Genomic DNA, 14,235 nt, shown 5'->3' with positions numbered 1-14,235 from the left:
ATTGAAAATTTACCTGACCCTGTTTTAGACTACTCCTTATTTATATGATTTGAAAAAGTATTATGTTACGTTACTATATCCTTTTTTACTTGTTACTTTTCATTTAACCAATTAGCCTCTTTAGGACATATTTTGTTTCGAAAAAAATATCAAATTTCCTGTTTTTACCTTTTTCAAATTGTTTTTCATTCAAATAGACAGTTGATTCAGGCTTACATTCTTCTCTATATAACAAGACTGATTCTTCCAAACTTCGGAAATATTTTCCCAAAGTTGCTGAAGCATTAGTATGAACATTTGAAAAGGACTGTTTATCAACAGATAATTGTTTGTTTAAGCAAAATTGTCAACAAATATTTTTGTGTACTCTGGTATAAATTATTTTATCAAATAATTAAATATATTCTTAGATAAACTATGAATATTTTCAAACATTTTTTACAAATTCTAGGTTGAATAGTTTGGACCCCAAAATGCCTCGAAATATTAGCTATCCTATCATTTACTTTTTAAGTTTCAATTCTGAATATTTTATTTGCTTGTAATGAAATATATGTGATTGAATTTTGAAATTGATGATATTGATTTTATAAATGTTAAATATATGTTTTACTGGTATTATTAAAATAAATTTTACATTCTACATCTTCCATTACCTTCTAGGCAGTCTATTTGAGCAATTTTGCTAAAGATAGTGAAGATACTGATGTCCAAATGCTTATTCTGAAATTCTTTTTACAGCCGTGAGTTTTTTATTAAATTTTTAATGATTTTTGATCAATTTTTTATTTGAAGTGTAATAAATTAATGTTTTTGTTTAATTGATAATATGGAAGTGCATAAAACCTTGATAATTTGTTGTAATTGCTACTGAATTTCTGATCATCAAAGTATTTTTACTTTAGTTATCACCTGTCATATTATTAATGAAACATTGTCCCAAATTATTTTTGTAGTGATCCCAAGACGTTAGAATTCTATAGTTAATTATGAACGCATAATGCTAAGTTATCTCAGTACACTTTAGTTTCTTTCTACTTTTTTTTTTAACCACATTTAAATTACAATATTTTTTGATTAATTTATTTAGAGTATGTGATTAACTTGAATAATTATTTTTTGCACAATACAACTGATTCCAATTCTTAAGTTCTCCAATTCTCAACTTTTTAATGTTAATAAATTTCATTTTCAATGATATTATATATCATACATTCTGATAATATATGTCATTTTTATTTTAATAACTGTGACATTTGTTTTTCAAGAACCAAAATATTTGCTTGATTAACAATATGGACTTTAAGTTTCATCATTTTGCTTAATTTTTTCAATGGTATAATTCATAAGAGTAATTTACTAAATAAAACATCAGTGTTCAAATGCACAAAAATGAAATTTTATAATGATTGCAATAAATTAAAATTCTAGTATGTTATGCAATTTAAAATAGTGATGAGGCTAGTCACTGTGATTAATAGAGAGCTATTAATCGAAATTATGTAATTAAAATTCAACTGTATTTTTATTATACAGATGTTGTTTTTACTATTTTTAAATCTTTTGTTTTATTTGCAGACCAGGAAATATATCACTTGATCAATTACTGAAAAAGAAAGAAATATCTTTGCTCGTTCAAAACGTATGTATAATATTTCATGATCTTTATTTGAAAAAGAAATGGCGTCTCAAATGTTTCCATTTATTTTTGTTGCAATTTTTATAATTGTCTTTATAATATGCTGTATATTGCATAATGTAAACTAAATTATCCCTTGAGTATTAATTTGATTCAAATAAATATATTAAAACTAGGTTCAGTAAGTGTGTTTCTATCTTTCGCTTTTAGTAATTGATTTGATAACTGCACATTTAAAGAGAATGTTATTATTTAAGTTCTTCCCTTTTTATTATTGCTGAAATTAAATTCATATGAAGAAAAATAAATGTATTAAGCTCAAAATGTTTTGTTTTTGTGTTAGAATTACTATTAGAGATTAATTTGTATATTTCTACTTAATTAGTCGATGAATTATGTGCTATTAAAATTGCATAATTTAATTTTCTTACACACATAGTTGTGCAACTTATCATCATAAATTCTATTCTATTCTAATTCATCAGATTTAGATCTATCATTATCAGATTATTTTAGTCTTATTTCCACAAACTATATTATGGTGTATCTCACCCATTGTGGTGATCCTGCAAGAGTGGATAACACCTCTGGAGAGCACACTAGGTCTGCTCATCGGCAAAACCGATTGTGCAGCTCATTGGAAATAAAAATATTAATGGTAGAAGCTATTAATTCTAAATTATTTATTAATTATAAATTATTTATTAATTCAAAGCATTAAGATGATATTTGGGACTGTAGTAGAGTAAATTATCTTAAATCTGTTAGCTAAGTATTAAATGATTAACAAAAATTTATTCCTTATGCTAAACTAAAGCACCCACCCTATCTATGTGTCTAAGAGGTTGGAGTTATCTTAGTTATAATTAGCAAAAATATTTTATGCACTCTTTAACCATTCAATGTTGTCTAGCATACAAATACATCTATTGCTTTGAGTATTTGATTTTTAATTTTTTTGATTTGTCTAAAATTGTGTAAAGTGAAAATACTAAATATGTTTCATTTTTTCTACAGCTTTTACCAGACGCAGTAAAAATATATTGTGAATTTTTGAAAGCTATTGCATTGAAGAAAAACACTGACAAGTAAGTCTTTGTAAGCAATTTACTCAAATGATTAATCTACAATGAGATAAAAAGGTACCATAGATTTATGTAGGTATCAAAACTGAAACAGATTGTTGTCTTGATTGAAATTTGTAGAATCAGAACAAATCTTTTAGCTGCTTTAAAACGTTTATGGTTCTGTTAATACTTATGAGGTTTCCCTCAAATTTAAAAATATACATTTTATTTATTGTTTTGTAATTTTTCTTTTTCCCCCGCTACTTTTTAGGGATGATGATGATGTTAACATAACAGACAATCAAAGAGTCATTGCAGTTACTCAAGTAAGGTCTATTATTATGAAATAAATATCTTCAAAATCACACATTTATTGCACTTATGAAAACATGGTATGACTAATAAAAAAAATTTATTTAATTTTAGATTGGCAATTTGGTGTCTCACGCAAAAATCATGACTGACATTGATTGGAGGATAAATGTGATTAAGTTCTTGTTTTTGCATTCCTTTTTTGCCATTAAAGAAGTCACTACAGATATCTTACATGTAAGAATCCTTTTGTTTTTCAATTTTTGAACCATTTATTGGTTTTAGTATCTGCTGTATTCATTATCAAAACAGTTTTACACTTAAATTGATATTCTAATGTATAATTTATGATTCATTATTCTTATTTAATTACAAAGTGTGATTCAGGAATTTCTTTATCTTATCAGTGTTCTCTTTTTTTAATGTAGACTTAAATAACATTCTGCTTACAGAGCTACACTGCTGCCAATTTTTTTTCTCATTTGGGGAAGATTTTATTCTTATACTTGAAATAAAATTTCAGATTTTAAGTAACTTTAAAATGTCTTATATCATCATTATAGAGAATAAATTAACCATTATAGAAATAAGTTTTATCTACTGGCAGAATTAAAAAAATTATTATTTTTTGCATAATATCGTTCATTGAATTCTGCCGACTCATCCGGATTACCTGCAAGATTTCTGTTTTATATTTTTAAACAGTTCTTCCGTTTTCTACTCTTTAATTAATATCCTTTTTTCTACTTTACTACTTCAACTTTTATAATTCGTAGTGTGCCTGAGGAACCAATCGAATTCCCCAAATGTGCAACGAAGTGCCCAGAGGCTACCGCCGCATAAGCAGGGAAAAAATTAATTGCTCAGCAACCGCATGATATTTTAGTAAATATTCTGATGAAATGGCAACTGGGTGAAAATTTCTTTTTGTTTAGAGCTGTGCGCTGAAACGTTCGTACTTTTAATGATGTGGGAAAAGGTTATTGCAGTCAAAATTTTAAAGATAGTTATTCAAAAAAATGTGATTTTATTCGAAAATCAACAAAAATTTTGCTCTTTTTATTCCTTGGTGTTGAAATTTCCGCATTGCACATGAGGGACATATTGATATTGTTTGCTCGTGTTAGTATGTAGCTCATCTCCGCCTATAAAGTTCATAAATGTTAGAATGATAGTGCCAAATGTGTGAATTTTTTCAATCCTCATCTCTGAAGAGTTTTCAAGTAAGAAACAAAAAGTCGAGGTATATGATTTTAATAAAGGAAACTACTAGAGAAGAGAAATTTTTTTTAATTTTCTCTTTAATGATTTAATTATTGATAATTCCCATTTTATTCCTACACTAAAAAAATCCACCATAAAGAGTTAGTAGCTGTATGTATGCTGAAAGTTAAACAATAAACTTCTTGGTTTTTTAATGAAATTTTATTTAATTGCTTCAATTTGTGTATAATTTTAGTTCTATAAAAAAATGGTCTTGATTCTATAAAAAAAAATAGAGTTGCATGTTTCCTTTCTTTTCTAACATTTATGTTTTTGTTCATAACTAATTTTAAAGTTAGCTTTGTTAACGTACATTACACGGTACATTTGTAAGGTAAATCATGTAAATTATTTTTTTGTGAATCAAAATTGCTCTATAAATTTTAATCATGGTAGATTAAACTTTTTTTCCCTTTAATATTTTATGTTCTAAATTAAATAAAAAAGAAAATGTCTCATGCTGTGTATTTCATCAGTAGTAATTTAGTTTGAAGTATTAGTAAAAACTATTTCACTTATCTCCAAGTTTGTTACAAACCTAGAATTGTGTTCTTTTGAATTAGTCGAAATGTTTTTAAATAATTTGGTTGAATTATTTAATAATAATTTAACAAAACAAATGTTAGTAGCATTGATAAAAAGCAGTTTAGTTAACTTGTGTTAGTTTATTTGTAAATAATTTTGTTTTATTGATCTATTGTTATTTTTGCATACATCCTTCTTTAAACTATAATACTTATTCCTTCTAGTGTGATCAAGACATAGGAGAAATTCCAGCCAAATTGAGAGAATCTTTTGTGAATGCTTTTTTCAAAACCTTGACCTCTCTATATCAAAGAGTCGATCAGCAAACATCTCCTATTCAACATTCTCTTCATTGTCTGTTGTTGTTGGTTGACTATACTGATCAACTTCTGTCAGATAGTGTGCATCTAAATCCATTATTCCCATTGGAGCAGGTAAGAAATTAAATTTATTAATAAATTAATTTAAATGTAAAAAGAAATAGTTTTAAATTTTGTTAGTGTTATTTTGGCGAGGATGATATGGAATTTTATTTTATAAATACTTTGTTTAAAAAAAATACATGTTTTTTCTTTGTCTAATGATCTGGATATTATTCTACTATATTACAGTAAAGTTCATTCACAAAGCGAAACATTAACTAGAATTTATAATAAAAGGCAAGATGTTAAATGCAAGATCTTAGAACTGTTTATTTTTCTTTCTTATTATATAGTTATATACACTTATATATAGTTTTAAATATTCAAGAAGTATATTTAGTACAAACATTTAATTACAGTGTAAATTTTAATTTCTGTTTTAATATTTTTACATCTCGTTAAAAGACTCTTTCTTATGTTGAAATAATACTTTTATCACTAAGAACAACCAAAGTCTATCTTAATGAACAAAAATTTTTTTTTGTCATATCACTGTTTCACTACTTCTTTACTATATTTTTCATAAAAACTTAAATGTATTTTTCAATTTAAAAAAAAAATTAATAAAGAAGCTGGTTTTATGTTTTAGCACATGGATTGGCCTTATAACAAAATAGCTGAATTGGACAAAATTTAACTTCTTACCTTTTCTCTTCTATAATTAAAAACACATTACGCATTTCAAAATAACTTATACTCCATGTTCATTAATGTTGTAAAAAATTATAACTAGGAAGAGGTGAAATGTGCAGAGGACCACTTTAGCCTTCCTAATTTTTTCCCCTTTCTTTGACAAGTTTAGCTAACTGCCGGTTAAATTAATCCTCATTTTTACTAGGCTGGATAGTCTGAAGGCTAGGCGGTAGGGAGCCTACTATAAATTAAACACAAACCAGGGTTCGTGATTTTTTTGATTTTTTTTAAAAAAATCGAAAAAATCGGATTATTTTGATTTAAATCGGATTTTTTTGATTTAAATCAGATTTTTTTGATTTCTATTTAAATACACTATAAGAGCTTTAATTTATGATCAAAAAAACTTTATAAATGTTTAATCAAAATTAAATTAATATTAAAACTATATTATAACAATATTTTAGAAGCTCTAACTTACTAAAATAATTTTTCATTATAATGCATAGCGACCATTTTGATACAAAGGCATGATTGAAATTAAAAGACAAGATAAAATAGATAATTTAAAGAATACTACTTTAACTAATAACACAAAGTTTCAATTAGCACAGCATAATTTTAATTTAAAATTGTGATCTCTTTTTTTTCTCATGATTTATAAAATGGCAAAATAAATGCAACAGATTGTGTTTATAAATGTTGTTATTCATCAAAAAATAAATATTCAATCTATATATTTTTATGTTAAAATATTCATTTTTAATCCTTTATCAAAATACATAAGTTAAGCTAAAAAACATTTTTAAAAAAATCTATGTACTCATTGGAATTTTTTTTCACAAAAGAAAATCTGATAATTTCAAAGATACCGTAAACATATTATGAGAAGAAAAATAAAAACCAGTTAATAACCCTACTGCTTCAAATAGACTTTGATAGGGAAGAATGACACTATATCAGGAAAAAAATATCTGAACTCAGCTTTTTTTTTTCTTTCTATTTTTGGCATATTAAGGTAATTTCTTTTTAATATAACCTCAAGCTTTAGAAATATAGAAATTTCCATCAATAAACTATAATGTAGATTTGAATTTCATGCTTTTTTAATCAAAAGGTAGAATTTTAATTAACATTTGCTTTTTGAAAAAAAAGCATGTTTATTTACTTTCTACAGCTATGCAAGTCTATATTAAGACAGCATTAAATATTTACTTTAATCTGTACTTTCAATGTTAAGAATCAAAAGATTTTTAAACATGTAATTTTAAATGTGTTTAACACACTCCAAGAAAGAAAGTAATTTCGTTAACTAAAATTAATTAATGCAGCAATTTATTTAAAATAAATTTTAAAACTAAGAAAAGAAAATAATAAAAGTATCAATAATTTAAAGCACTGTTTTTTAACTTTTAAAATCAATATAATATATATATAAAAATCAGTTGATTTAAATCAATGATTTTTTTAAAAAAATCATTTGATTTTAATCATGATTTAAATCGTGATTTAAATCAACGAACCCTGACACAAACTATTGAATATCGAACGTTAGCTATAGTTAAGTTAAAAAAAATTATATACTTTATTATTCCTTTTTTTAAAAAATTTAAATTTTTCTAATACTTTAGGTACAAGAACCCTGGCTCAAAATAAAAAGAACTATTCACAAGCTCCAGAAACAGAGTAAAAAAGATGGAAAAACCAATGAAAGTAATGCATTTCTTGCTCTGTTTTTGGAGTTGGGTTTCCATGTGTTTCAGGATTCAAGTATTGCTGATGTTTTAGAGGTATGCCTTCTATTTTTTTCTTTTATTTTGTATTTAAGGATAATTGGGAAGTAAAATAAGTATTTATTTTTACTAATTTTGTTTTCTCTTATTATACTCCCTGATTTTAATTTCATTCAGGGATGATTGTATCATTCCTCCTAGTCTAAAAACTAGAAATCAGGGCATGCGATTTTTGCTCAAATATTACAGAATTCCTTTTCCTAAAGACCATTGGTTCGCAGACTTCCACAAATCAAAACTTATAATACGCCAACAAAATTTTGAAGTTTTTGCTAAATCCTGTTAGCGAAGTGTTTACATATATTCTTACACCAATTACATGAAGAATTACGCCTTACATGGCTCTTTCACTTATTTGATATTTTTGGTTTAGCTGATTTTCACCATTTTGAATGTTTGGAACTGCACCGAAGTCTGCTAATATCACAATTCTTATTCATGCTACATTGATTTTCGTATCTACCTGATTTAAAAGCTATGCTTTGTGATTCGTTTTCACGCGATTTGAAAATTGTACGGCACAATTCTTATTCATGTGATTTAAAAATCTGATATCGCGATTTGTATAAATGTTTTTTTTAAACCCAGCATCGTGATTCCTATTTACACAAGTTTAAAATCCAATCCATTCCGTGATTTGCATTTACGGGTTTGTAAAATCTAACATTGCAATTTGTATCTATGCATTTGTAATGTAATATCAAACAACGATTTTTACATTTATACGTGATTTGAAAACTACGTATTGCAATTTGTATTCACGCAATCGAAAATTTATGCAGAGTGATTCGTGTTTACGCAAATTCAATATCGCAATTTGTATGTCCTCATTTTTGAAATACAATATCGCGATTCTTATTCGCGTGATATGAAAATCCAATATTGCCATTTATAGTCACTTAATTTTAAAATCCAATATCGCTACTCTTGTAAGAAGTAAGTTTTTTCTTAAAATCGTTACTCTAAAAGTGTGATATTTAGTTATAAATGTTAGTTCAAAAACTTATGTTAGATATAAAACTTGTATAGTATGTAAATTCATATTGATTTTTTGCTCATAAAACTTTCGGGGTTTTTCCCTTTGTGCCCCAATCACCCCTGTGCATTTTAAATTTACATTAAATGGTTTGAAATATGTTTCTATGCATCTAAAAGTAAAATCTCCTAATATATGAGTCAAGCATTTTTTAATATGTATTTGAATTTCTTAAAAATAACTACTAATTTTTTTTATCTAGGAATTGCATATCTGTTGTAAAAAGGCGTTAAGTAATCGAAAGCATTCAAGTGAACAGCCTGAGGATGAAAATGAGCCACCCTGGGTCGGAGTTGTTACTGATATAATGTTATCACTTTTGTCCAAATCATCTCATCACCTACGACGACTTGTTACATCCGTATTTCATTTATTATGCCCATTTATTACTCAAGAAGCTTTACAACAAATTCTTGTTGTAAGTAATTTTTTTTTATATATCTTTAATAGAATATTCTTTATTATGTTAGCTAAATGCTAAGTATTGTTTGAATTGTAATCCAGATTTATTTCAATGCCATGAATCTATGTCTAATCCATTTCCCCCCCCCCCTACTAATTCTTTACTGATTCTTAAATTTTCAGTTTACTCAAAATATCTTACTGTAGTCTGTCTCAACAGAAGTTAACAACATAAGAATTGTTGGGATTTTTAAAATTTCTAAAAATTAAGGAGAAAACAATCTTTTACGCTATACTCTCAATATTTGATGCATAAATGACTCATTTAGTTTATTGTTTGCTTTTGATTCGGTCTTATTTACAATAAAGGATATGATAAATAAAGGGAAGCAGCAAACTAGATAAATAAAGGAAAGGAACAAACTAGATAAATAAACAGGGTTGCCACTCCACAGGGAAAACATGGAAAATATAGGCAATTTCAAAATCACCTAAAATAACAGGGAAAATGCAGGGAATTTTGATTTTTTCTTTACAAACTGAGAAAATACAGGGAATTTTGTTTTTTTTATTTTGGTCTTTTAAAAAATGGTGACCACTCAAAGTGTAATCTGTGGGATATTTAACCATGATATTTCAGCTATACTAAACTATTTCATTTACCATAGCATTATTTAAGTATGTTCAGCTGTTTTTCCAGCAATTGAAACTAATAAATATAGTTAGCCCAATATAGCTCACACAAGAGCACAGTAATTGTTGTTTACTCTTAATATATTGCGTATAACATGTGCAGGGAAAACACGGGGAATTTATTTTCCAGATTTCAGTGGCAACCCTGATAAAGGAGAGAAACGTCAAACGTGAAAAAAAATGAAGTACGAATTTACTCATAAAAGTTAAAACTGACAAAAACAATTTAATGATAATTTCAAGAATCAATTATCAATGATATTGTTAATAGGAATGTGACATTTAAATGTTCTATCAGAGTTTTTAAAACCCAACATTTTGATTTGTATTCACATGAGTTTTAAATCCGGAATGCATTTTAACAGTGAAATTAAAATAGTTAAATTCCTAACTACTAACATCATTAATTTGATAGAATGATTACCATAATTATCAGTATCAGTAAAAGTGATCAATAAGAAGTGTTAAATATATTTTAGCAACGATTATGTCTGCTTGATTCAGAATGGCAGAAAAATGGCTTTTGTTTATTTGGTTTATCAACCAATGGCCTTAAATATTTATTCGAATTGTATCAAGCATAGTAATATTTCTGCCATTTTGGATTGAGAAGCTTGCTGTATGAGTGTAAATATAAAATTCTTATTAAATTGTTTTCATCAGTTTTAATTTTTATTATTAAATTCTTGCTTCATTTTCTTTCAAGTTTGATGCTCCTCTGCATTATTTATCTTGTTGTTTATTCTAAATAAGACCAAAGCAAAAGCAAACAATCAACTAAATGGGTCATTTATGAAACAAGTATTGAGATTATTGTGTAAAATATATCATATTTTTCGGCGGAAGCGCCACGGCGCTGCCGAAAAAAAAGTTTTTTTTCTTCCTACATGCCGCACTTCCGATTAAATATTCTTTAGTAGCAAAAAATTTTTTCAAGGAAAGTTGTTTTAAGATGAAATAATTTTCTGAGAGAAAGACTATTAAAAAAAATTAATAACGAAGTCGACGAAATATTCGCCGGTATCGCGATCTGCTGCAGAACATCGGCAATTGTAATTTGAGCAAACAGAAAGGGAAGTAATAGGACCCTAAACCCGGCACTCACAGGACTGACAAAATGCCGAACTTCGGATCTCTTTCGGAAATTCCAATATGGCCCCCAAATATTACTATAATTCAATTCCATTGTTAATTTCAGAAAAACCAATAAATTTAGTCAAGTTTCGATCGTAGATTATGATGGGGTGAATTTAAAACTGGCCCATCTTAAGAAATTTTACTAATCAAAATAATAATCTATATAATATAATCAAGAGGAAATAATCCGAATCCTATGAAGAAGAAATAATCGTATCTTCTTTGGAGCGAGATCATAGTTCTCATTTTTTCTGTTAGATAACATTTTGTTTTAACAAAAGACGATTACCTCGCAAGGAAAAAAAAAAGCTAACAAGGAACTACCAAAAAAAAAAAAATTAACAATTAATGCTAAGAAACTAACAATGAATACAGGGTTCCCACGGTCCTTGAGAGTCCTTGAAAGTCCTTGAATTTTTTATTGCTAAATTTAGGTCCTTGAAAGTGCTTGAAAACGTCTTAGGTCCTTGAAAAACTTGATAGGTCCTTGAATTTGTCCAATACTGCCGGCGGCCCTTTTTATAAAACACCCGCGGATCTTTCTCGTTCTTTCTGATTTGTTCCCGAGCTCTCTCACGTGGTTTTTAACGCCACCGTTTCTAACCGGACCTAGCGTCTTGGTGTCTGCCAAGCGCGCGGAGCACAGCAGACAATCAATGCATTTGGGGCGAGACTCCACTTCATCTTCTGTCGCATATGCTTAGATCTTCTTTTTTCTTATCGCAACTGGAATACTCTCGAATTTCGTAACAATATGTACCTTGTAGTTTTCAATAAATTTGCCGTTTTACCATCCGCACTTGTCCTTACGTTTGCGTCATTTCAAAACTTTATTGTAAAGCGTATTCGCAAAGGCACGGCTTCGTATTTGTGTTATGTAGTTTAGACTAGTTATGCCTGGGAAGTGCTATTTTAATCCCCAATGGATGGATAATCAAGCTTATAAAGAATGGATTTTATCGATGCCCGAAAAGAAGTTCAGAGCCAAGTGCCGATTATGCATGAAGGAGATCGATATCGCGAAAATGGAAGAATCTGCTCTGAAATCACACATCAAAGAAAGGTAAAACAAAAAAGCAGTCTCATGCCCTGAGTTCTCTTTTTCCAAAGACATCAACATCTAATTCATCTGGTGTAAATACTCCTTCAACATCGTGTGCCCCATGTGAAACAGAAACTTTAGTGGCCGAGGTAACATTGTCTTCTTATCTGGTCAAAAGGAATGTGCTTGATGCTGAAATTCTCTGGAGTCTGAAGTGCATCACTAGTAATTATTCATGTAACTCCTGTGAAGGGATTAGTAAATTGTTCTCCAAAATGTTTGCTGATAGCTGTATAGCGAGACAATTTTTTTGTAGTGCCACAAAGTGAGCCTATTTGGGCTCCTTTGGATTGGCACTATACTTCAAAGGGATTCTTATAAATGAGCTGAAGAATGTTGATTGCTACACTGTACTCTTTGATGAGACGTTAAATCAGTCTCTACAATCTAAGCAGATGGACATTATGGTAAGGAATTGATAATAAAGTTTGCACTAAGTATCTTACCTCCCAATTTATGGGTCATGGAACTGCAGAAAATATTTTGTCCTCTTTTTACAAATGCATGGATGATGGTTAAAAGCTCTCTAAAATACTTCAATTATCCATGGATGGACCCTATGTCAATTGGAAATTCTATTAGAAGCTTCAGTGTGAATTAAAAGAGAAATATTCCCACCAGGTCATATTCATTGGCAGTTGTGGATTACACATAACGAATAATGCTTTTAAACATGGTGAAAATGGGATATGTTCCTTCTAATTTTTATTTTCAGAAAGAATTGTTGCTGCATAACATTTAGAGAAGGTTGTGTAAATTATGGATGAATAATTTCAGAAACGATGTTTAATAGAGGAGAGGAGGGGGTTATGGAATAGTCATGGAATATGGAATACCTAAGATTTAGCTCTGTCTTTCATGCAGCCTTCACATGGAAATACACAGGATTAAAGGATTTCACCATTAACACCTCATTACCATTAGTTATAGATTGTGCTGAAAATGATTTTGTGAATTAATATGTAAAACCAGTAGGGTTGTTTTTAAAAAAATATAAATTTTAGTCCATAATACATATACTCTCTTCTCTCTATATAGGCAAAGCATTTAGGTATTATATTTGAAATTAATTATTGCCACAACAAGCATTGTTGCTTCTAGTAAAATAGAAGAGAATAATTTTTAAAATTGGTCTTAGATTAAGGTCCTTGAAAATTTTGTTGAGGTCCTTGAAAAGTCCTGGAAAGTCCTTGAATTTCAATCTCATCATAGAGTGGGAACCCTGGAATAACAACAAAAAACAAGCTAAAAACTAATAACAATAAAACACGCAAACAGCTATTAACAAGAAGAAAAAAAACAAGCTAACTAATAACAAAAAAAAACAAAACAAATTAGCTGTTAATAACTAATAAAAAGCGGCAAAATAAAAAAATTTATTAATTGAATAAAAAACCGCAAAAGGGATAGAATTCATTTTGTTGTCCACATGGTAGTTTCAATGTCAACTGGGTGTGGCCAATTTATGGTCAAACAGAGGAGGGAAATATGGGGACAAATCAGTAAAGCACAAGCCCAGCTGTCAAGATTGATTGATCAGTTTTTTCCAACTTGCATTTCTTTATTTTGTTCATTGGAAATGCAGGTGTTTTTACTTCTCAATTTATTTTAAACTGATTAAGAAACAGATGTTTCCTTTGACACAGATTTATTATTTTTTTTTCAAGGTTCTTTTAAAAGATAAAATAAAGTAAGTTACTTCAACAGAAAAAAATTCCAAATAAAAAGAATATATCTGATTTTTTTTGTCTCATCAATAGAAATTTCTTAAAGAAAAAGAAAAAAATTAGATCAGATTAAGTGCGGAATTTTGAAATGCTGGATTAGGGGTCCCATACCCTTTTCTTTTCCCCAACCCCTTTAAAATATAACTGATTGATTTCTCCTAAGCAGCTCCAGTAGAAATGACACATGGAGGAGGTGGGGTACACCCCTCTTTTAAACATTTTCTTCTCCTTCTAAGTTCAGTCACATTGGGTTATTTCCATTGAAGGAGAGGGCATTTCTACCCACTAAAATTCCACCCGCTAAGATTGTGAAAGTGAAACTTATTTCCTCTTCGCTCATTCCTTCAGAATTTTTTTGGGGCCTGTTTAGTTATTTCTTATTCTTGTTATTATTATTAGTTATTTCGTTATTGTTAGCTGTTTCGTTATTATGTATTAGTTTTTCCTCAAATTGTTAACGGTAATAATTTTAAAATCTTTCTTT

General features: G+C 28.3%; 1 protein-coding gene across 2 annotated transcripts in view; it reads left to right on the top strand.

Annotated features, from left to right (window-relative positions):
* LOC107449604 (MYB binding protein 1a) overlaps positions 1 to 14,235 on the top strand; it is a 47,986-nt gene that overhangs the window by 15,186 nt on the left and 18,565 nt on the right. For both annotated transcript variants that reach the window (XM_016065186.3, XM_071182338.1), the window contains exons 10-17: positions 664 to 743; positions 1,579 to 1,642; positions 2,657 to 2,727; positions 2,978 to 3,032; positions 3,133 to 3,255; positions 5,031 to 5,240; positions 7,493 to 7,651; positions 8,893 to 9,108. In XM_016065186.3, the coding sequence (XP_015920672.1) occupies positions 664 to 743; positions 1,579 to 1,642; positions 2,657 to 2,727; positions 2,978 to 3,032; positions 3,133 to 3,255; positions 5,031 to 5,240; positions 7,493 to 7,651; positions 8,893 to 9,108 (978 nt within the window). The remainder of the gene's footprint in view (positions 1 to 663; positions 744 to 1,578; positions 1,643 to 2,656; positions 2,728 to 2,977; positions 3,033 to 3,132; positions 3,256 to 5,030; positions 5,241 to 7,492; positions 7,652 to 8,892; positions 9,109 to 14,235) is intronic.

The sequence above is a fragment of the Parasteatoda tepidariorum genome, chromosome 6, assembly GCF_043381705.1.
Source record: "Parasteatoda tepidariorum isolate YZ-2023 chromosome 6, CAS_Ptep_4.0, whole genome shotgun sequence".
NCBI classification, from domain to species: Eukaryota; Metazoa; Arthropoda; class Arachnida; order Araneae; family Theridiidae; genus Parasteatoda; species Parasteatoda tepidariorum.
This window is presented reverse-complemented; position numbering and strand designations above follow the sequence as displayed.